Raw genomic sequence first — 16314 nt, 5'->3', positions numbered from 1 at the left:
CTTAACTAAGATGTTACCATAAATTGGTATTCAAAGGCTGTAATCTACATTTCTTGACTTTATGAAGTTTTAACTTATGGAATGCTCCTGCCGCCAAAAATCATGAATTTCTAACTTTGCAGGAAAGTTATGTCCCATTCAAAGCACCACTACTCTTATTAAAATTTTAGTTGTCATTGCTAGGAAAATATTTGTCGAAATATTATATTGTAACACATGAAAATATTATTACTATAAATTATGATAGTATGCATCCTTTGCAGGAACAGTGGTTTTCGTAGATTTAAAAAAAAAAATTAAATTGCAAGATTTCGATTGCATTTATCGAATAGTGGTAATATAATGACGGATATTTTAAACTTTTTAAAACGATGTATAACGATTAGAAAACAACATCTTTTGGCTTTTAAGTTAGACTAAACAAATCATTCAGTGTAGTTTATCAATCTATCATTTGAGAAATTCATAGAATGAGTTGTAAAAATAAATCATGCCCTTCTTATTGCGGTAGTAACATTTTATGCTGAAATCTATCATGGAATCGCATCACAATTGTCAAATTTAACAATTGAATTTAACGCATCAAACTTTATTAGGACAGTTGTGGAAAACTTTATTAAGCAATACAAACATGATAAATATATCCTTGAACATCTCGGTGGTAGTAACTTGAAACACTGCATCATCAAAACTGATGATGAAAAAAGTTTGAGCGCAGCTACACTTGGTGTCATTGTCTTTGTTTCAATCCCAATCCAAATACTTTTAAAATCGTCATTATGGGCTTGCTACTACCCTGTGTATTTCAGTTAATCTCACTTAACTTTAAGGTACCTCCCATAGATCACTTAAAGTTCAGTGGATTTTTCTCACTTAAACTGGCCTTTGAATACCACTAATGACTTATAGTTAAGGTAACGTAGCTTTAAGGGAAAGTTTGATACTTAACATTGCCTTTGAATACCACTTACCCATAAACAGGCATTATGCAAGAGCTAAAAATGCTTATTGCAGGTCTTTCTTTAGGCCTTAAATGTTACATAAACTATTGGACATTTATTAACATGACAAGACCATAATCAACTCTTGATGGCATCGGATGTCTTTGATACTAAGTAGATTAAAATGGTTCAGCAATGGTTAACAAGAGCAACACTACCGCTGCAATATACATCCACATTCCTGCTTTAATTGATATATTTTTTAAAATGGTTAGTGCATGCATGTTGTGTCATACGGTCATTATTAGTGTGATTTTGATTCCCCGGTTGTACGTGACAAGGAGTAGGGTCACCTGTCCAGCTTTGTGGGTTTTCTCCAGGTCCTCCGGTTTTCTACCACTGCTAAAGACCCCCTATGCACAAGCGAATTATTAAAATAAAATTGAACCATGTTAGTCCTGAAATAACCTAGTTTGTGTCGAGTGGACATTAAACCCCAATCCTCTATCTCTCTCTCATATGCCAAGTTCCATGATAATCCATTTAGAATTGCAGTCTGTATACGATAAACACAAAAATTGGGCTTGGCTCTGCCCCTGGGGGTTGGCACGTGCACCAAAATCAATAGTTACCGTCCTTAGGCTATAAGGAATACATATGCCAAGTTCCAGGACATTGCATTAGGAATTGTGGCCTGTAGGCAGCACACAAAGAAAAAATGGGTGTGGCATTCACCATCACCAAAAGGGATCATCCTAAGGGTATAAGGAATAAGTATGCAAAGTTTCAAAAGGATCTGTTAAGAATTGCAGCCTGTAACACAGATACACACAAAAATCAGGTGTGGCTGTGTCCCAGGGCATCGGGCATGCACCAAAAATAATAAGAGGTTGTACTTAGGCTTTGATGAATAAGTAAGAATAAGACGAACGATTAAGAATTGCTGCATGTAGGCAACACACAAAGAGAAAATGGGCGTGATCCTTAGGGTATAATGAATAAGTATGCAAAGTTTCAAGGAGATCCATTAATTAATGCGGCCTGTAGACGACAAATACAAACAATGGGCATGGCTCTGCCCCTGGGGGTTGGGCATGCACCAAAAACAATAGGATCATGCTTAGGGTATAAGGAATAAATATGTAAAGTTTCAAGACGATCAGTTAAGAATTGCGGCCTGTAGGTGACACACAGACACGGGCAACAGCAATGTAGTTCACATCATGAATATAGAGGTATAAAAATGGAGAAGCAAAGCTAAGCTTCAAACAACCAGTAGGTTGGTTACAATCAATGCACACATCTTGTCAAACCTTCAAAGGTTAATATATTCATTTTGCATTATCTATTTTTGAGCTATTATAGCAAGAATGGTTAGCTCTTTATCCAAATCTTACATAATGCTTCCATAACTTACAGGAACTTACGCATATATTTAAGGGAGATCTAGATTTCCTCTGAACCCTGAATATACAATTAATCTAAGATTTAGATAAAGATCTGGCCTTTATTGCTCTAATAATTCAAAAATAATAATGAAAATTGAATATGCTGAAAATTTCTTTCAAATTACTTTATTCTGAGATTGTTTATTATCGTAGTGATTGTACTTCATGTCTTGATTGTCCATCGTGCTTGCGTTCTAATCCATTTAAAATCTCGGCCATCCGATGATCTAGAGAGTTGATTGACATGCGAATAATTGTCTAAAATAAAGTTTATATAACATTTGAAGACATAGGCATATTAAGCTCTTACATAATGCATTTTTCTGAGGGAATAATAAATCAGCAACTTTATATGATTTATTTAAAGGGAATTTGGGGGGGGGGGGGGAGGAGGTGTCGGTGGTCTATCAAGTGAGATTATAATGATTGATAACAGGTGATGTCAACCAACATTATTGTTATCTTACATGTTAAATAAGGTCACGTTATATTGATTGTCATTCAAATCATTAGTCACTGGAAAAGTCAGTATTTTCAGTATAAATATTTACAAATTTTTATACTCCCACATTTTCATGTGGACATAAATTGTCGTCGCCCCTGTCGGTCGGGATGTTCGTCCACAATTTGTTTGTGGACACTCTACAGGTCACAGTTCTTATCCGATTTTGACGAAACTTGAAATATAGGTTTATTTCCAAAAGACCCTGGTCCTTTTCAATATTGGCATGTATCAGACCAATTTGATTAAAACACAGATCCTATTTCGTTTCTTATAGTTCAAAATTTCGTTTTACTTGTCTTTACTACACTAGGATCTGGAAGAGTTGTTATATAACCTGCGTTCTGGATGATGTTAGGGATCAGCCAATGAAACATTCTGTTATGGTGATTTTTGGTGTGAGGTGCACAGACCTGTGGGTAACCCACTAGAAACATCTACGCTGATTGGTAAATCAAATGTCTGATGCCACTCGTATGACCTCTGACGCGACGTTCCACTACAACCGGTCAGATCTTCATGTAGTGTAGGCCATCGAACGTATAAAAAAACGAAAAGAAATATCGATCTGTATTTTAATCAGATTGGTATCGGATTAAAACTTCATGAATTATTACCTTGGTATTACATACTTTTACACTATGAGCGTACAAAGCACAGCCATTTTTGGTCAGATTTTTATGAAATTCAAACTTCATGGATACGTAACAGTGATATATTTAAACGTTTTTTAAAACTGAATACGAATTGTGACTTTTAGCGGGTCCAGAAGCTAAAAATGTGACTTTTTTTTAAATCGGATAATAATTTTGACCACAAGCTAAAAATGCGAATTTTCGTTCAATCAGGGGCTATACTTCAGAAAGTTGCATTCCGATATGTGCAAATATCAAAAGCAACTAAGATCTTTGGGTTATAAACATGCATTTCAAGTTTCATCGAAATCGGATGAAAATTGTGACCTCTAGAGTGTACACAAGCTAAAAACGTGATTTTCCGTGAAATCAAGGGCCATAATTCATGGAGTATCGATCCGATACAGACCAATATCGAAAGGAACCAAGATCTTTTGGAGATAAATTTATATTTCAAGTTTCGTCAAAATCGGATAAAAATTTTGACCTGTAGAGTGTCTAAAAACAAATTGTGGACGGACAGACTTCCAGACGGACAGGGGCAACGACAATATACATCCACATGAAAATGATATTCGCGCATATTGGACCATAACCTCCTTGATTATGTCCCCTGATTGTTAAAAAAATTGCAAAATGCGGGCGTATCTTGCATGGCAACTGCTTGTCTATTTACACGACTAGAAGCCAGCCTACACCCCGACATGACACTTTCATCCTCTCTTAAATAGAATTTACAACATTACACAAGTATAATAATATTTGATTATTTATAACAATGCATTAAAACTGACAACAATAAGCACTGTGTGTAAGCTAAATAATTATCATATATACTCTTCAAAAAAAAAGAAACGCACAGCCCATTTTTCATCAATTTTTTATTTGAATGAGATCGTTGTTTCCATAAATCTTACTTGTTTCTAATGTCATTATGTAAGGATGGAAGAAATTCATTATTGGTTTAAATGTACTATCACTTATTGTGACCAGTCATACCTTTTGCCGAAATTTGTTTTCGCTTGATTGCACCAAGACACATGAGTTTAACAACTTCACAAGCTTTATCACATGAAACCAAATTTAAGGCCTTTAAAATCCTGGGGTTCTCGGTTTCAAAATCAGTTGCACATGTAAACACTCAACGAGCCAAGTGATGCCACATCTGAATGAAGACCAACGCAACAACGCTATTGGTCAGTTACATGCAGGTGAATCCCAGACAAATGTAGCCAGACGGCTGAATGTTTCCCAGAGTACCATTTCTCGCTTTTGGGATAGATATCGACAGTGAAGTTCAACAAGTGACCACCCAAGCTCAGGCCAAACAAGAGTGACGGTTGTTTTGAAATATGCCAACACCGTCAAATCCGACATCAATTGGTATAGACACACAGGGTATGACCACAGCAACGCAGGAGAAAAGTTTGGTTCAGTGAAGAGTCGTGGTTCCTGTTGCAACTAGGCAATGGTAGAGCGAAGGTATACTGATGACGAAATATCACTATGCGTTTTGTTTTTTTTGAAGAGTATATATTATTGTTACTTCAAATTTTTGAAGGTACCAGGCATATAAGATTAGTGTAATTCTGGAAAGCATCCTCTTCGGGTTATGGATCACACTTTAAAAGCAAAATATTCTGTGTGCAATGAAAGTTCCACAAGAGAATATTTATGACAGGGAAATACCCAAAATCAAAATATTAAATATATTTATCTTAGGCATCCTTCCTAATTCAATATGAATCACTGAAGGGATTCAAGTAATCTTAGCTATAAGTTCTCTTACTAACTTTGAAAGAGTATTAACAAATATTGAGATTTCAAGATATTTCAGATAAAGATCAACTACATTTCAGCATATTATAATATGTCAATATCTTGTATTTATCATCCTCTTTATTTAATCAAATAGGCCTACAGTAATCCTGTCAATAATCTTGAAACCCCATTTTTAAGATGTATATCTTCGTGAATGAAACTTTTACTGTGGAATTTACAACGTTAATACAGAAACTTGATTTCTTGATTCGGACGGAACAAAATGGTAACTTGGCGGAGATAATTACCTCAATCTATGGTTTCAGTTGTCAGACATCGTCTAATGTTTACTGACATGCTCTATCACGTCTTTGATTAATTTGTTAGTTAATACATTGTTTCACTGATTAACCTGATTAACCCTAGCATTTAATAATAAAAAAAGAAATCAGAAAAAAAAAGAATTGTAGTTTCAAAATTGACAGTGAAATGTTGTCTTCATTTAAATGACAATTATTATTTAATTTGAGAAGTTGTGCTAATAACTTGACTTTGATTATTGGATATATTTAAGAACAAATTCACATTGATTTTATCATAAGCAAATTATAGTGCTCACATAAATGATCGAAAAGTTTTTCAAGTCCATTCAAACTGGTTTGTTTACTATTCATTATTTGATGTACATTTATTCATATTACTGTGACTATATAACATTTATACACATAGTTCAGTACAGGTAAACAACCCGTGAAAAATTAAATATTCATAAAATATTCATAATAATACATAAAATATCATTGATTGCGTTAATTAACCATATTTGTATGGTGTTTATGAACATGAACACTGAACACATAATAATAATACACACAAAATATACAAATGCATGATTATGATATAAACTCTATTAAGCTATATGCCCTACACATTAATATACAAAATAGCACCCACACACAACTAATAAAACTACCGGTATTAATTTATTTTTATAGTAAACTTAAAATAAATCGACTTTTAAAATTTGATAATCAAATCTATTTACATGTAAGTATGAGATAAACATTGAAATCCATATGTATTTTTAATACATAAGCTCTGTTAAAAAAGACGAATTAAAAATTTATATTCAGTAAAGGCCCAACATTCCATAATGAATGGCAAATGGCCATGTAAAAACTAATTTACTTTTATCAATGGTATAGATGGTAGATAACCTATGTTTTGGGTTTTAATATAATTATCACCAAATAATATATTCTATAGTAGATATCGCCTGTGTGATAAATTTCATAATCTACTGCGATACCTCCTTAGAAGATATCGCTTTACATGAATTTGTTTGGTCAATCAAAAGGACCTACTTTATTTTTTTTTATTAAAAGTAACTTCTTTCTTATTAAAAATGAACTATTTTTATTTAATTAGCCTTGATGGAAACACTGGGTCAATATAAAGGACTTTGCAATGGTTGAATTGCTGTCTAACAATGATGTATCACTACGCCGTAATGTAATCAGGTTCAGTAAAAGTGAAATCTATACTTATAGCAAAGAATTATATAAAGAATCTTGTACAAGTCTTTTTTGATATCAAAAAAGATGAGTTTGAGATTTTATTTGTCACCCAATCCTTTCTTACATGCACAAATAAATAAATATAATTCTTTACTATAGATTTCACTTTTACTGAATCTGATTACATTACGGCGTATTTTATATACTACTGCTTGACCATTATATTCTAAATGCCTCCTGTAGAATATGGTCGAGCAGTAGTATATCAAATATAAATAAAATTTGGGACTGCTGCATTAAAACATGGACTTCTAACCATTATGCCCTTATAGTCTTGTAAACAAAATATAAAGACAGATTGTCAGGCAACAAAACATATGCCCACAGCAGCTTAGTTATCCAAGCAGTCCATGTGACATGGGTTGTCACATATTTTTTCTTTTGTCAAATTTAATGTCAACTGTCTACAAGATTTTTCAAAGTGATTAAGTGCCATAACTCTAGAAGAAACTATTATAAATATACCCCTTCGTTTCATTACAATAAAGACTGTATTAATTTAAAGTCCATCGGGTGAAACCTTCAATGTGATTTAGGGACATAACTTTGACAGTAATAGGCTTCTTCGTCTCATGACCATAAATACTGTGTATAAATATAAAGCCAATTGGACATTAACTTTAATCTCTAGAGCGTTCACAATCAATTGTAGACACCAGATGGACGGAACGGATGGACAGATGGGGGGGTGACGATAATATATGACCACAGGCACATTCCAATGTGGGTGTATAAAAAAGTGGTACCGGTATATAAGAATGAGCAATTAGATTACTTAAATTTAAATCACAACAAAAAACCCCCCCCAAAACATAACAAAATCTTAAATTTCATTAATATTTGTAACATTGAAATATGAATAACAAAACAAAAACTTAAATTTCATTAATATTTGTAACATTAGAATAATAACGACTATATACATGCATACATATCTACATACCAGATTATACATGTATGGCAAGTAATCACAGATTTCTTCATTTTCCTTCACCAACTCTTGCTAAATGAGACGCACATGACAAGCCCTTATTTTAGGTGTGACACAATAATTTCCAATTGCTGTTTTCTGAAATTTGTGCAGAACAACTTTAAAGCTAAATTTGGGTTGCATACTTTTTAGACCATAAGGCCTGTTATCTATGTAAGTCATGGGTTGAAGCCCGGATTTGCACATGACAAGGAGTGTGTTGGTTTTGTCTGGGTACTTTAACATCCTCCCACTACTAAAGACCCTGCATACGTTAGTCCTGAAATGACCTGGTTGAGAGTACATTAAACCATATTTCTCTCTCATTTTAGCCTGTATGTCTAATTTAACCAGAGCTTATCACATATATAGTTCAGGAAATATGAGACATCGTTTTAATAAAGGAATATTTGTATTCTCTCCAGGGAACAAAATAACCGGGTTCGCATCACACTTTGAAATCCATTTCCGATGTTACTGCGAGTCAATGGAAAAATTGATTAGCAAAATTTTACTTAGGAATCTATAAAGTTAGGTATCATTTTTATCAGATATAGTACCTTATATTTCAACATTTAGTGCCTCAAAAATCAATTGCCAATAAAAAAAACCTTTCACGGTTACTCTAAAATGTGAACCTATCCTTTCTTTTCTACATTTTACAACACATCATTCATTTTAGAAGTCTCTCTGTTTTTGTTGCGCTTATCCAGACATAATAAATACATGGAAATATTGGTCATGCATCTGGAAAACGGGATTACTATGCCGCGTGTCTTCACTCTTCACTCTATTGCTTAATCTGATCGTAATATTCATGATTTTTGATGTTAGATAACTTTTACAATGATTAGAACAATGTTCCAAGTTTTCCGCAATTAGTCGGAAGCTGATGATGTGACATCGCGTGCTTCCATCGGTCTCATATTCACGGCAATTTCTGCACGATAAAACATAATTAAACAGAATTGTGAATGTTTAGAATAGGATGAATGAATAGCACTTTATTTACATGCATTTTTAATTAACTAGGTGTAAATTTAAACTCATATAATTACAGCAAGGTAATGTAACATCAAAATGAAATATTATGTCGTCTTCAGTTGGAATTCGTTTAGCATCCGTAAAGGATCGTAAATGATTGGTGTTGAAAATACCATCCACAATACAATTCATGTCGTGTGAGATCAGTAACTTGCAAGTTATGCACAAAATATGAATATAATAAAAAAAAAAATGACAGTAACTGTCAAAATTTAATAATCATAGCTACCGTCCTGTAAATTGGACTATTATGGCAAATACAAAGTAAACTTGAGTATTCATGATACATTGTAACTGCACCTCAACTGTCCAGAACTGCTAATCAATGGTTGATTTGATTAGCAAGAATGATTAAAATTGTTTTGCACTGCTAACCAATTGTCAACAGTTATTTTGTTCCCCGATTCTATCTACATTCTAATATCTAACAAGAAACTAATGAAATCAGTATTCTGCCCTTTCTTGTTGAAATTTCCTGGAAGCATGAACAAATAGATCTTGAATATCATTTAAAGATGCTCTTTGGTTAACTTTGCTCTGAAAAAAATATATAATCATAAATACATGATACAAGAAAATTTTGGTACACATATAACGAATGAAGTACCATAATATATTTTATTTTCCTAACGAATGAAAAAAATCCACTTGATATAGAATCATATAAATGATGTCTGTACTTACCACCCAGCACTTGTCTAAAATATGCTGATAGTTTCTGAAGATTCTTGGCAGTGAAGGCATTTTAGAATTAAATATCTAAAATAAAAAAGCAAAGATGTAAAAGTTTAATGGTGATAAGACTATATTACATCACCATGCAATTACAATTGCTAATAATGCATTAGCTGAAGTTTTCTGTGGTTGTTAAAAAAAACAACTAATTTTCGATTTGACATGGTTTGACTTATTTACTGGTTCAATGTTTTCTTCAATTACTGAATACAACAAGCCTTTAAGAGATGATGAAAGAATAATGTTTGAATCAATGATCACTAATTACATTGGTTATGTTCAAATTGTATGCAATATCTGTGATAAATCTACCATCTATCACACAGATTAGATATAAATGTATTAAATTTCAATTATTTTAGGTTTTCAAGCAGTTTAACCTACATCCTAATAGTAAGTACAGAAGAACTACCTTACAATCATGTAGAAACCCAGAAGAGAGAGAGACACACACATAACACACACAACACAAAATAGGCTAAAAAAAATAGGTAGCCAGGCAACGAAACATTCACCCACATCAACTTTTTTATCCGAGCAATCCATAAAGGTTGTAACATTTTTATTCTTTTATTGGTAACAGAAATACAAACACTAAAAGCTAATTAAGAGTAACAAAACATGAAATAATTATCAGAGATGGCACAACATAAAGAAAGAATGTACTAGTAATCAGAAATGAAATGCAATGAGGTTTAACATCCTAATTTTCTGACTAGTAATCAGATTATAACTTAGTTGTTTGATTTGAAAATCAAAAGATCCCAAAAATGCAAAACAGGAATATATTAAGCATTTCTGGTGGGAATGACAATGCCCCTTTAAGTTTTAAATACATAACCAAAGTGTTAAATGAGATTAGCAATTCAGCATCTATGATTATTAATCGTAATCAAACATAAACTACTTACTTTCTCCCACACTTCTTCTGGTTTGTCATGTCTTAATTCATTAAACACTGGATATGTAGTACACAACTCATATAACAAACACCCACAACCCCAAATATCCGATTTCTCTGTTATATTTGGCACAGACTCCATCATCTATAACAAATAATTCAATAATATAGACTAATTGAAAGGGGTAACACTAGGCAGGCATTAACACAGTCTAACACGTGCACTGTCAGCAATCCCGGTTATTCAGTTTCTCCAGTTTCTTCAAACAGCTCAAACAAGACCCTGGTTATCCTGCCAATCATACATATAGCAATTAACAAAGATTCCAAATTTTGTAGATTAATAGTATTTGGCCATCCAAAAATTGCCGTATGTTAAACTGGTGTTGAAAAATAACGCAATTACTCGTAATAACATTGGTGTACAGGGCACATAATGTGACCTGTGCTGGCTAAATGAGTCGGAATGTGCAAATTCTAATACTGAACTACAGACATAACAAGTGAAAATATAGATTTTGGTTGAAATTGAGATTTTCACAAAAATGAGTCTATTACCGGTAATATACTATCTATCAACCTAAAAGATAAAATAGCAATAAAAAATTTTGAAAGAACTTTATTTCGACTTTTGGTGAGAGTACCGTATTCATAAATCTTTCTTTTTTCTTAAAATTCTCAGCGAATTAGTTATTTTTCTTCGCTTGTTGTGGGACAATCAGATAATCCCCTTGCGTAATACTTGGCATTGTTGTGAAGCTTTACATCTCTAGTTTATAAATATGACCGAAGTATTACTGATGATATCATTTTCTTCAAGTACAAATGAGTTTAAAAACGTAAACAACCTTAGCTGGTTTCAAGTCAGCGCAGTGTAACTTATTCGCTGATTGTCCCAGACATCCCACGTTGCATATCATAAATTAATCAACTAGGTTAAACCTGAAACTTGTCATTGAAAAATACTAATCAATTGTCCTGGATTAATGAGTCATTGATTGATAACATTAGAACAACGAACGAGTCGAAAAGCGACGTATCTCGAGTAAGAAATTTCTCTGCCATTTGTTTCACTATACCAAAAAGCCCTAAAGTAAACGGCATCTCTTATGGTACCTGAAAATAACATGTACACGCAAAACCTTAGTTTAGTTCAGTTGTGACGAAGATGGCAGAACAAATCAATGTTTCACAGAGAATTTCGAAAGTCTTCTAATATCTCTGTGAAATATGACTACCTTCAGCACGTTACGTCTCATCACACGGCGTCAATCAATGGCTCAATGGTGCATGCATTGTCTACATAAGACCTTACTGGTTCAGGCGGAATGGAGCCTTTTACTCATTTTAATACCCATTTACACTAAATAGGAAATAGTTTTTAATAACAAATACATTAAACGTCTTTATTTATTTTTCTAATGCATAAAAAAAATGTTTTAGAATTTAATTTGTCGGAGGAAAAAGTTAATATTTGTGGCTCATTAAGTCGCATCGATGTCATCCTTATCAGTGATTGTCGCGGCCTAGCGAAAATTCACTGATGATCAGTGCGAGAAAAAATGTATACTTGTAGCGGCTTAACTGATGGTCAAGAAATTATATGTGATTACCCAATAAACTAAACTTAATTACCCAATAAACAATTTTAATCTCTTGATCACTAAAGGTTCTAATTAATTGATGAGATTAACAGAAATTATTCTCATAAAAGTTATAATATACAAAACATGGATTACTAAAGTTTATAATGTCCATTTCTTGAGTACCAAATCCATCCATAAGCATGTTCAAAGTGCTTTTAAGAGCAATAAACTATATACATGTCTGTTCAAAAATTTGGTCAACATAAGATTGTTTGAACAAGTGAGTTTTTAATTGGGATTTGAAACTTGTAAGAGTTTTGCTGTCGTGAATATTTTCAGGTAAATTGTTCCACAATTTTGGTGCAGCAATTCTAAAGCTTTAATTTTGATGATGGAATGCACAAAATGTTATGATACTGGGATCTCAAAGTACAACTTAACTGGTATACAGTTAGTAGTTTTGAAAGATACGAGGGTGCTGTACCCTGTTGACACTGGTACGTCAAACATAGGATTTTGAAGTCTATACTGCATGAATTGGAAGCCCATGTAGTATTCTCATTTGTTCTAAATCATAACACTGTCATAGGAAATGACTTTATTGAATGACAAAATAGCAAATAAATTGCCTGGTTGCTATGTGATTTTGTTTTGGAACATAGCAACATCTTTAACTTGCTTTTTTCTCAAAACTTACTTTCCTGACTTGGGCAACTTCAGACTAACACAGCTCAGTCAATTTTTGCCCGAATCAAACCAACCATACATTATTTTGAAGGCATTGAACAGGAGAATGTGAAAACAACAAAACTCAATTTTTAAAATTTCCTCATTGTGACTCATTATGCCAGCATGGGTCACATAATATTTCATTTTGTTCGATATATGACATTGATGCTACATGATACATAATGTTCAATTAAATTAAAGACATTAGATATATTCTGACTTGGATATATTGTTGGTCTACACAACATTGTTGCACCAATCTTATTTAAACCATTTTTTTCTAGTTTATTTTATTAATGTCAACATACCTCTGGTGGACAGATTGTTAACGGAAGAGATCTCTTGACTTCATCATATTCTGCTTGTCTTAATTTTGTTAATACAGAACATGATAAATCACAAATTTGTAGACGATTGTTATCACCAATTAGGATATTCTTACCTATTTGAAAAAAGATAACAAACTTTCATTAAACATACATTATTTAATTGGAAGATAGGTTGCCAGGCAATGAAACATACATCCGCAGCAGCTAAATCGTTCGCACAGTCAACAAGAGTTGTCACATATTTTTACTGTTGTCGGTAATGAAACATTTATAATATACTAAAATCTGATTAAGAGTAACAACTCATTATGTAATTATCAGAAAATCATTTAGTGTACAAAACATTTAATATCATGGATTTAGCTGTTCAGGTTATCAAAAATCATTGAAAATCAATATCAAGACCTTAAACTCTGTGTATCAATCTAAAGTCAATCGAAACGATTATAAATAGGCATAAACAAGGTCTATAAATATAAAATCATGACCTGATGACCTTAAACACTGTGTATAAATCTAAAGTCAATTGGATATCAACTTTAGCCTCTAGAGCATCCACAAGATTTTTCAAAGTGATCAAGGGCCATAACTCTGGCAGTAATTATCGGAAATCGGTGAAAAACAACAGGCCTCTTCATCTCCTGACCTTAAACACTGTGTATAAATTTAAAGTCAATCAGATATTAACTTTAGCCTTGAGAGCGTCCACAAGATTTTTTAAAGTGATCAACGGCCATAACTCTGATAGTAATTGTCAGAAATTGGTAAAAATCAATAGGCGTCTTTATCTCATGACCGTAAACACCGTGTATAAATTTAAAGTCAATCGGATATTAACTGTAGCCTTGAGAGCATCCACACGATTTTTCAAAGTGATTAAGGAGCATAACTCTGGCAGTAATGATTGGAAATCGGTGGAAATCAATAGGGTTTATTGTCTCATGACCTTGAACACTGTGTATAAATCTAAAGTCAATCGGATATTAACTTTAGGCTTGAGAGCGTCCACAATATTGTGGACGCCGGACTGACGGACGAACAAGGTGAAGACGATATACAACCACATTTCAATGTGGGCGTATAAAATTGGAGAAGCGAGGCTAAGTTTGCGGTTACAATAATAAACAAACCGTGCACACATCTTGTCAAAATTATAAACAGCGATAACGTCACTCAGAATAAAGTAATTTCGAATTAAATTTTCAATATACAGTGGAATCTGTCACTTCCAACATCGGACGGGATAGTAAAATACGCTTGATTACAAAGCATGACAGAATACTCAATACTGGAAGTATTATTGTACATCTCTTTGAATACTGGAAAGTATAATCTTCTTTGTTTGTAGGCCTATATCGATGTTGTATTTAGTGGCATAAATTTAATAATTACATTATTATACGGTATCACAGATATCAGATGGTGCATCATCCATAAATAGGTCTCTGTCCCCCCCCCCCACCCCCCCACGATTTTGATCGCCAGGACAGATTTTCAGGTTTATATCCACATGAATGTCCAGTTCTGAAGGCTATCTAACCACTGCCTTGGATCTCGCAACAGTTACTGATCTTAACGATATCGTCCTCCTTAATTGACCAATCGCAGCTGTCAATCAAAATAATAAATCAACCAATCAAAAAACATCTCCCTTCTGCGCAAGCTAGCTATATTTCATGATGTACGAATATAAGCAGGTAAATTTGTTAACTTCTACACAAAAGTACCTGGGAAAATGGAAATGGCGATAACTTAAAGTAGCCAAGTCTCTAACTCAATATCATCCTAAGTCAACTTGAATCAACATTGATGTTGTGATCTTACCGGGAAAAGGTGGGCTTCTGATACCCAATATTTAAGACGAAATAAACATTTTACAATTGGTACAGGAATCGTGTAGCATAATGCTTTCAGCGCCATATGTAACAAGGGACTCGAAGAACAAGGCTAGACATATTCCACAAGTCATGTGAAATGGTGACGTCATATTCCTATCTGGTGAGCATGCGCAATAAATACTATCGGGGGAGACTGGACTAACCAGATGCTCGAGATTGCCATTCGATTGAAACTCCTGTCGTATAGTAAAAACAGAAACGATTGCATGTAAATCAGTTCATATACATTCATATTACATTATAATATGCGACATTATGTGTTGCGACCCATTTGTGTCAATTTCTAGGTCCAAAATATTAGCGATTTAGCTCCTTTAAAGTCCTTTGACACAGATCATAATTTCTGTATTTAAAATCATTCATTTTCTGCAGTCCATTAATATTTTTCTTTGTGTGTAACTCATGTTTTATCACACAATGATACTCTTCAACAATGAGACGGAATGCACATGCAGAATTATTCAATGGAACATGTTTTATCACACAATGATACTCTTCAACAATAAGGCGGAATGCACATGCGGAATTATTCAATGGTTCCGAGTTCAACACCTACACTTTTGCCACTAACTTTAAAGGCTTTGATGTTGAAACCACTTGTGCACGGTATTAAATTAAGGTAATCAACAAAGATTGACATGAGTATTAATCTCACCGATTATTGATTGCTTGTCAATCTTTTGTAGGTTTAGATCCACTGATTAAGGGCCAGATTATACGATATTAATTCAATGCAAATCTTGTGACAGGACTATTATTACCCAATAATAAGGAAATAAATCGGGACATGAAAATGATGACGGATTTTACAGAAGGCAGTAGTAATCAGAAGCCAGAGTCCAAGGTATTTTGCATCATCTATTTTTGAACTACTATAGCAAGAATGGACGGCTCTTTAGGCCGCGGTTAATTAATTGTCAGTTTCTCATGACCTGAGTTTGTGAAACATACATGCTACATGTGGTAATTATTAATTATTGAGATGAAATTTAATTTTTTTTAGTTTAATGATGTTTCTATTTCAGCAATAACTAATGTCAGTTACTTGGTCGTTGGAAACCCAACCCAACGGTAACCAATGTCCGCGATTTATTCACATTTATTAAATATTTATAGATTAATATATCTGTTGCACAATATCCGGGTACATCGGAAGACTTAATCATAATAAATCAGTTTAAATTATTAGTGATATGCTTCTAAGTTAACGGTTTGTTAATTCATTCATTCTTGGCATTTCATTTCTTTATCCTTCCCT

General features: G+C 33.3%; 1 protein-coding gene across 1 annotated transcript in view; it reads right to left on the bottom strand.

Annotated features, from left to right (window-relative positions):
* Positions 1-2499: 2499 nt before the first annotated feature.
* Positions 2500-16314, bottom strand: part of LOC126809912 (uncharacterized) — a 31893-nt gene continuing 18078 nt past the window's right edge. The window contains exons 10-13 of the mRNA XM_050534766.2: positions 13138-13271; positions 10525-10659; positions 9563-9637; positions 2500-9415 (exon numbers count right to left, since the gene is read on the bottom strand). Coding sequence (XP_050390723.2) covers positions 9323-9415; positions 9563-9637; positions 10525-10659; positions 13138-13271 — 437 coding nt within the window. The 3' untranslated portion in view covers positions 2500-9322. The remainder of the gene's footprint in view (positions 9416-9562; positions 9638-10524; positions 10660-13137; positions 13272-16314) is intronic.

This window comes from Patella vulgata, chromosome 2, assembly GCF_932274485.2.
Source record: "Patella vulgata chromosome 2, xgPatVulg1.2, whole genome shotgun sequence".
Classification (NCBI taxonomy): domain Eukaryota; kingdom Metazoa; phylum Mollusca; class Gastropoda; family Patellidae; genus Patella; species Patella vulgata.
Note: the sequence above shows the minus strand (reverse complement) of the source record. Positions and strands in the feature narration are given on the sequence as shown.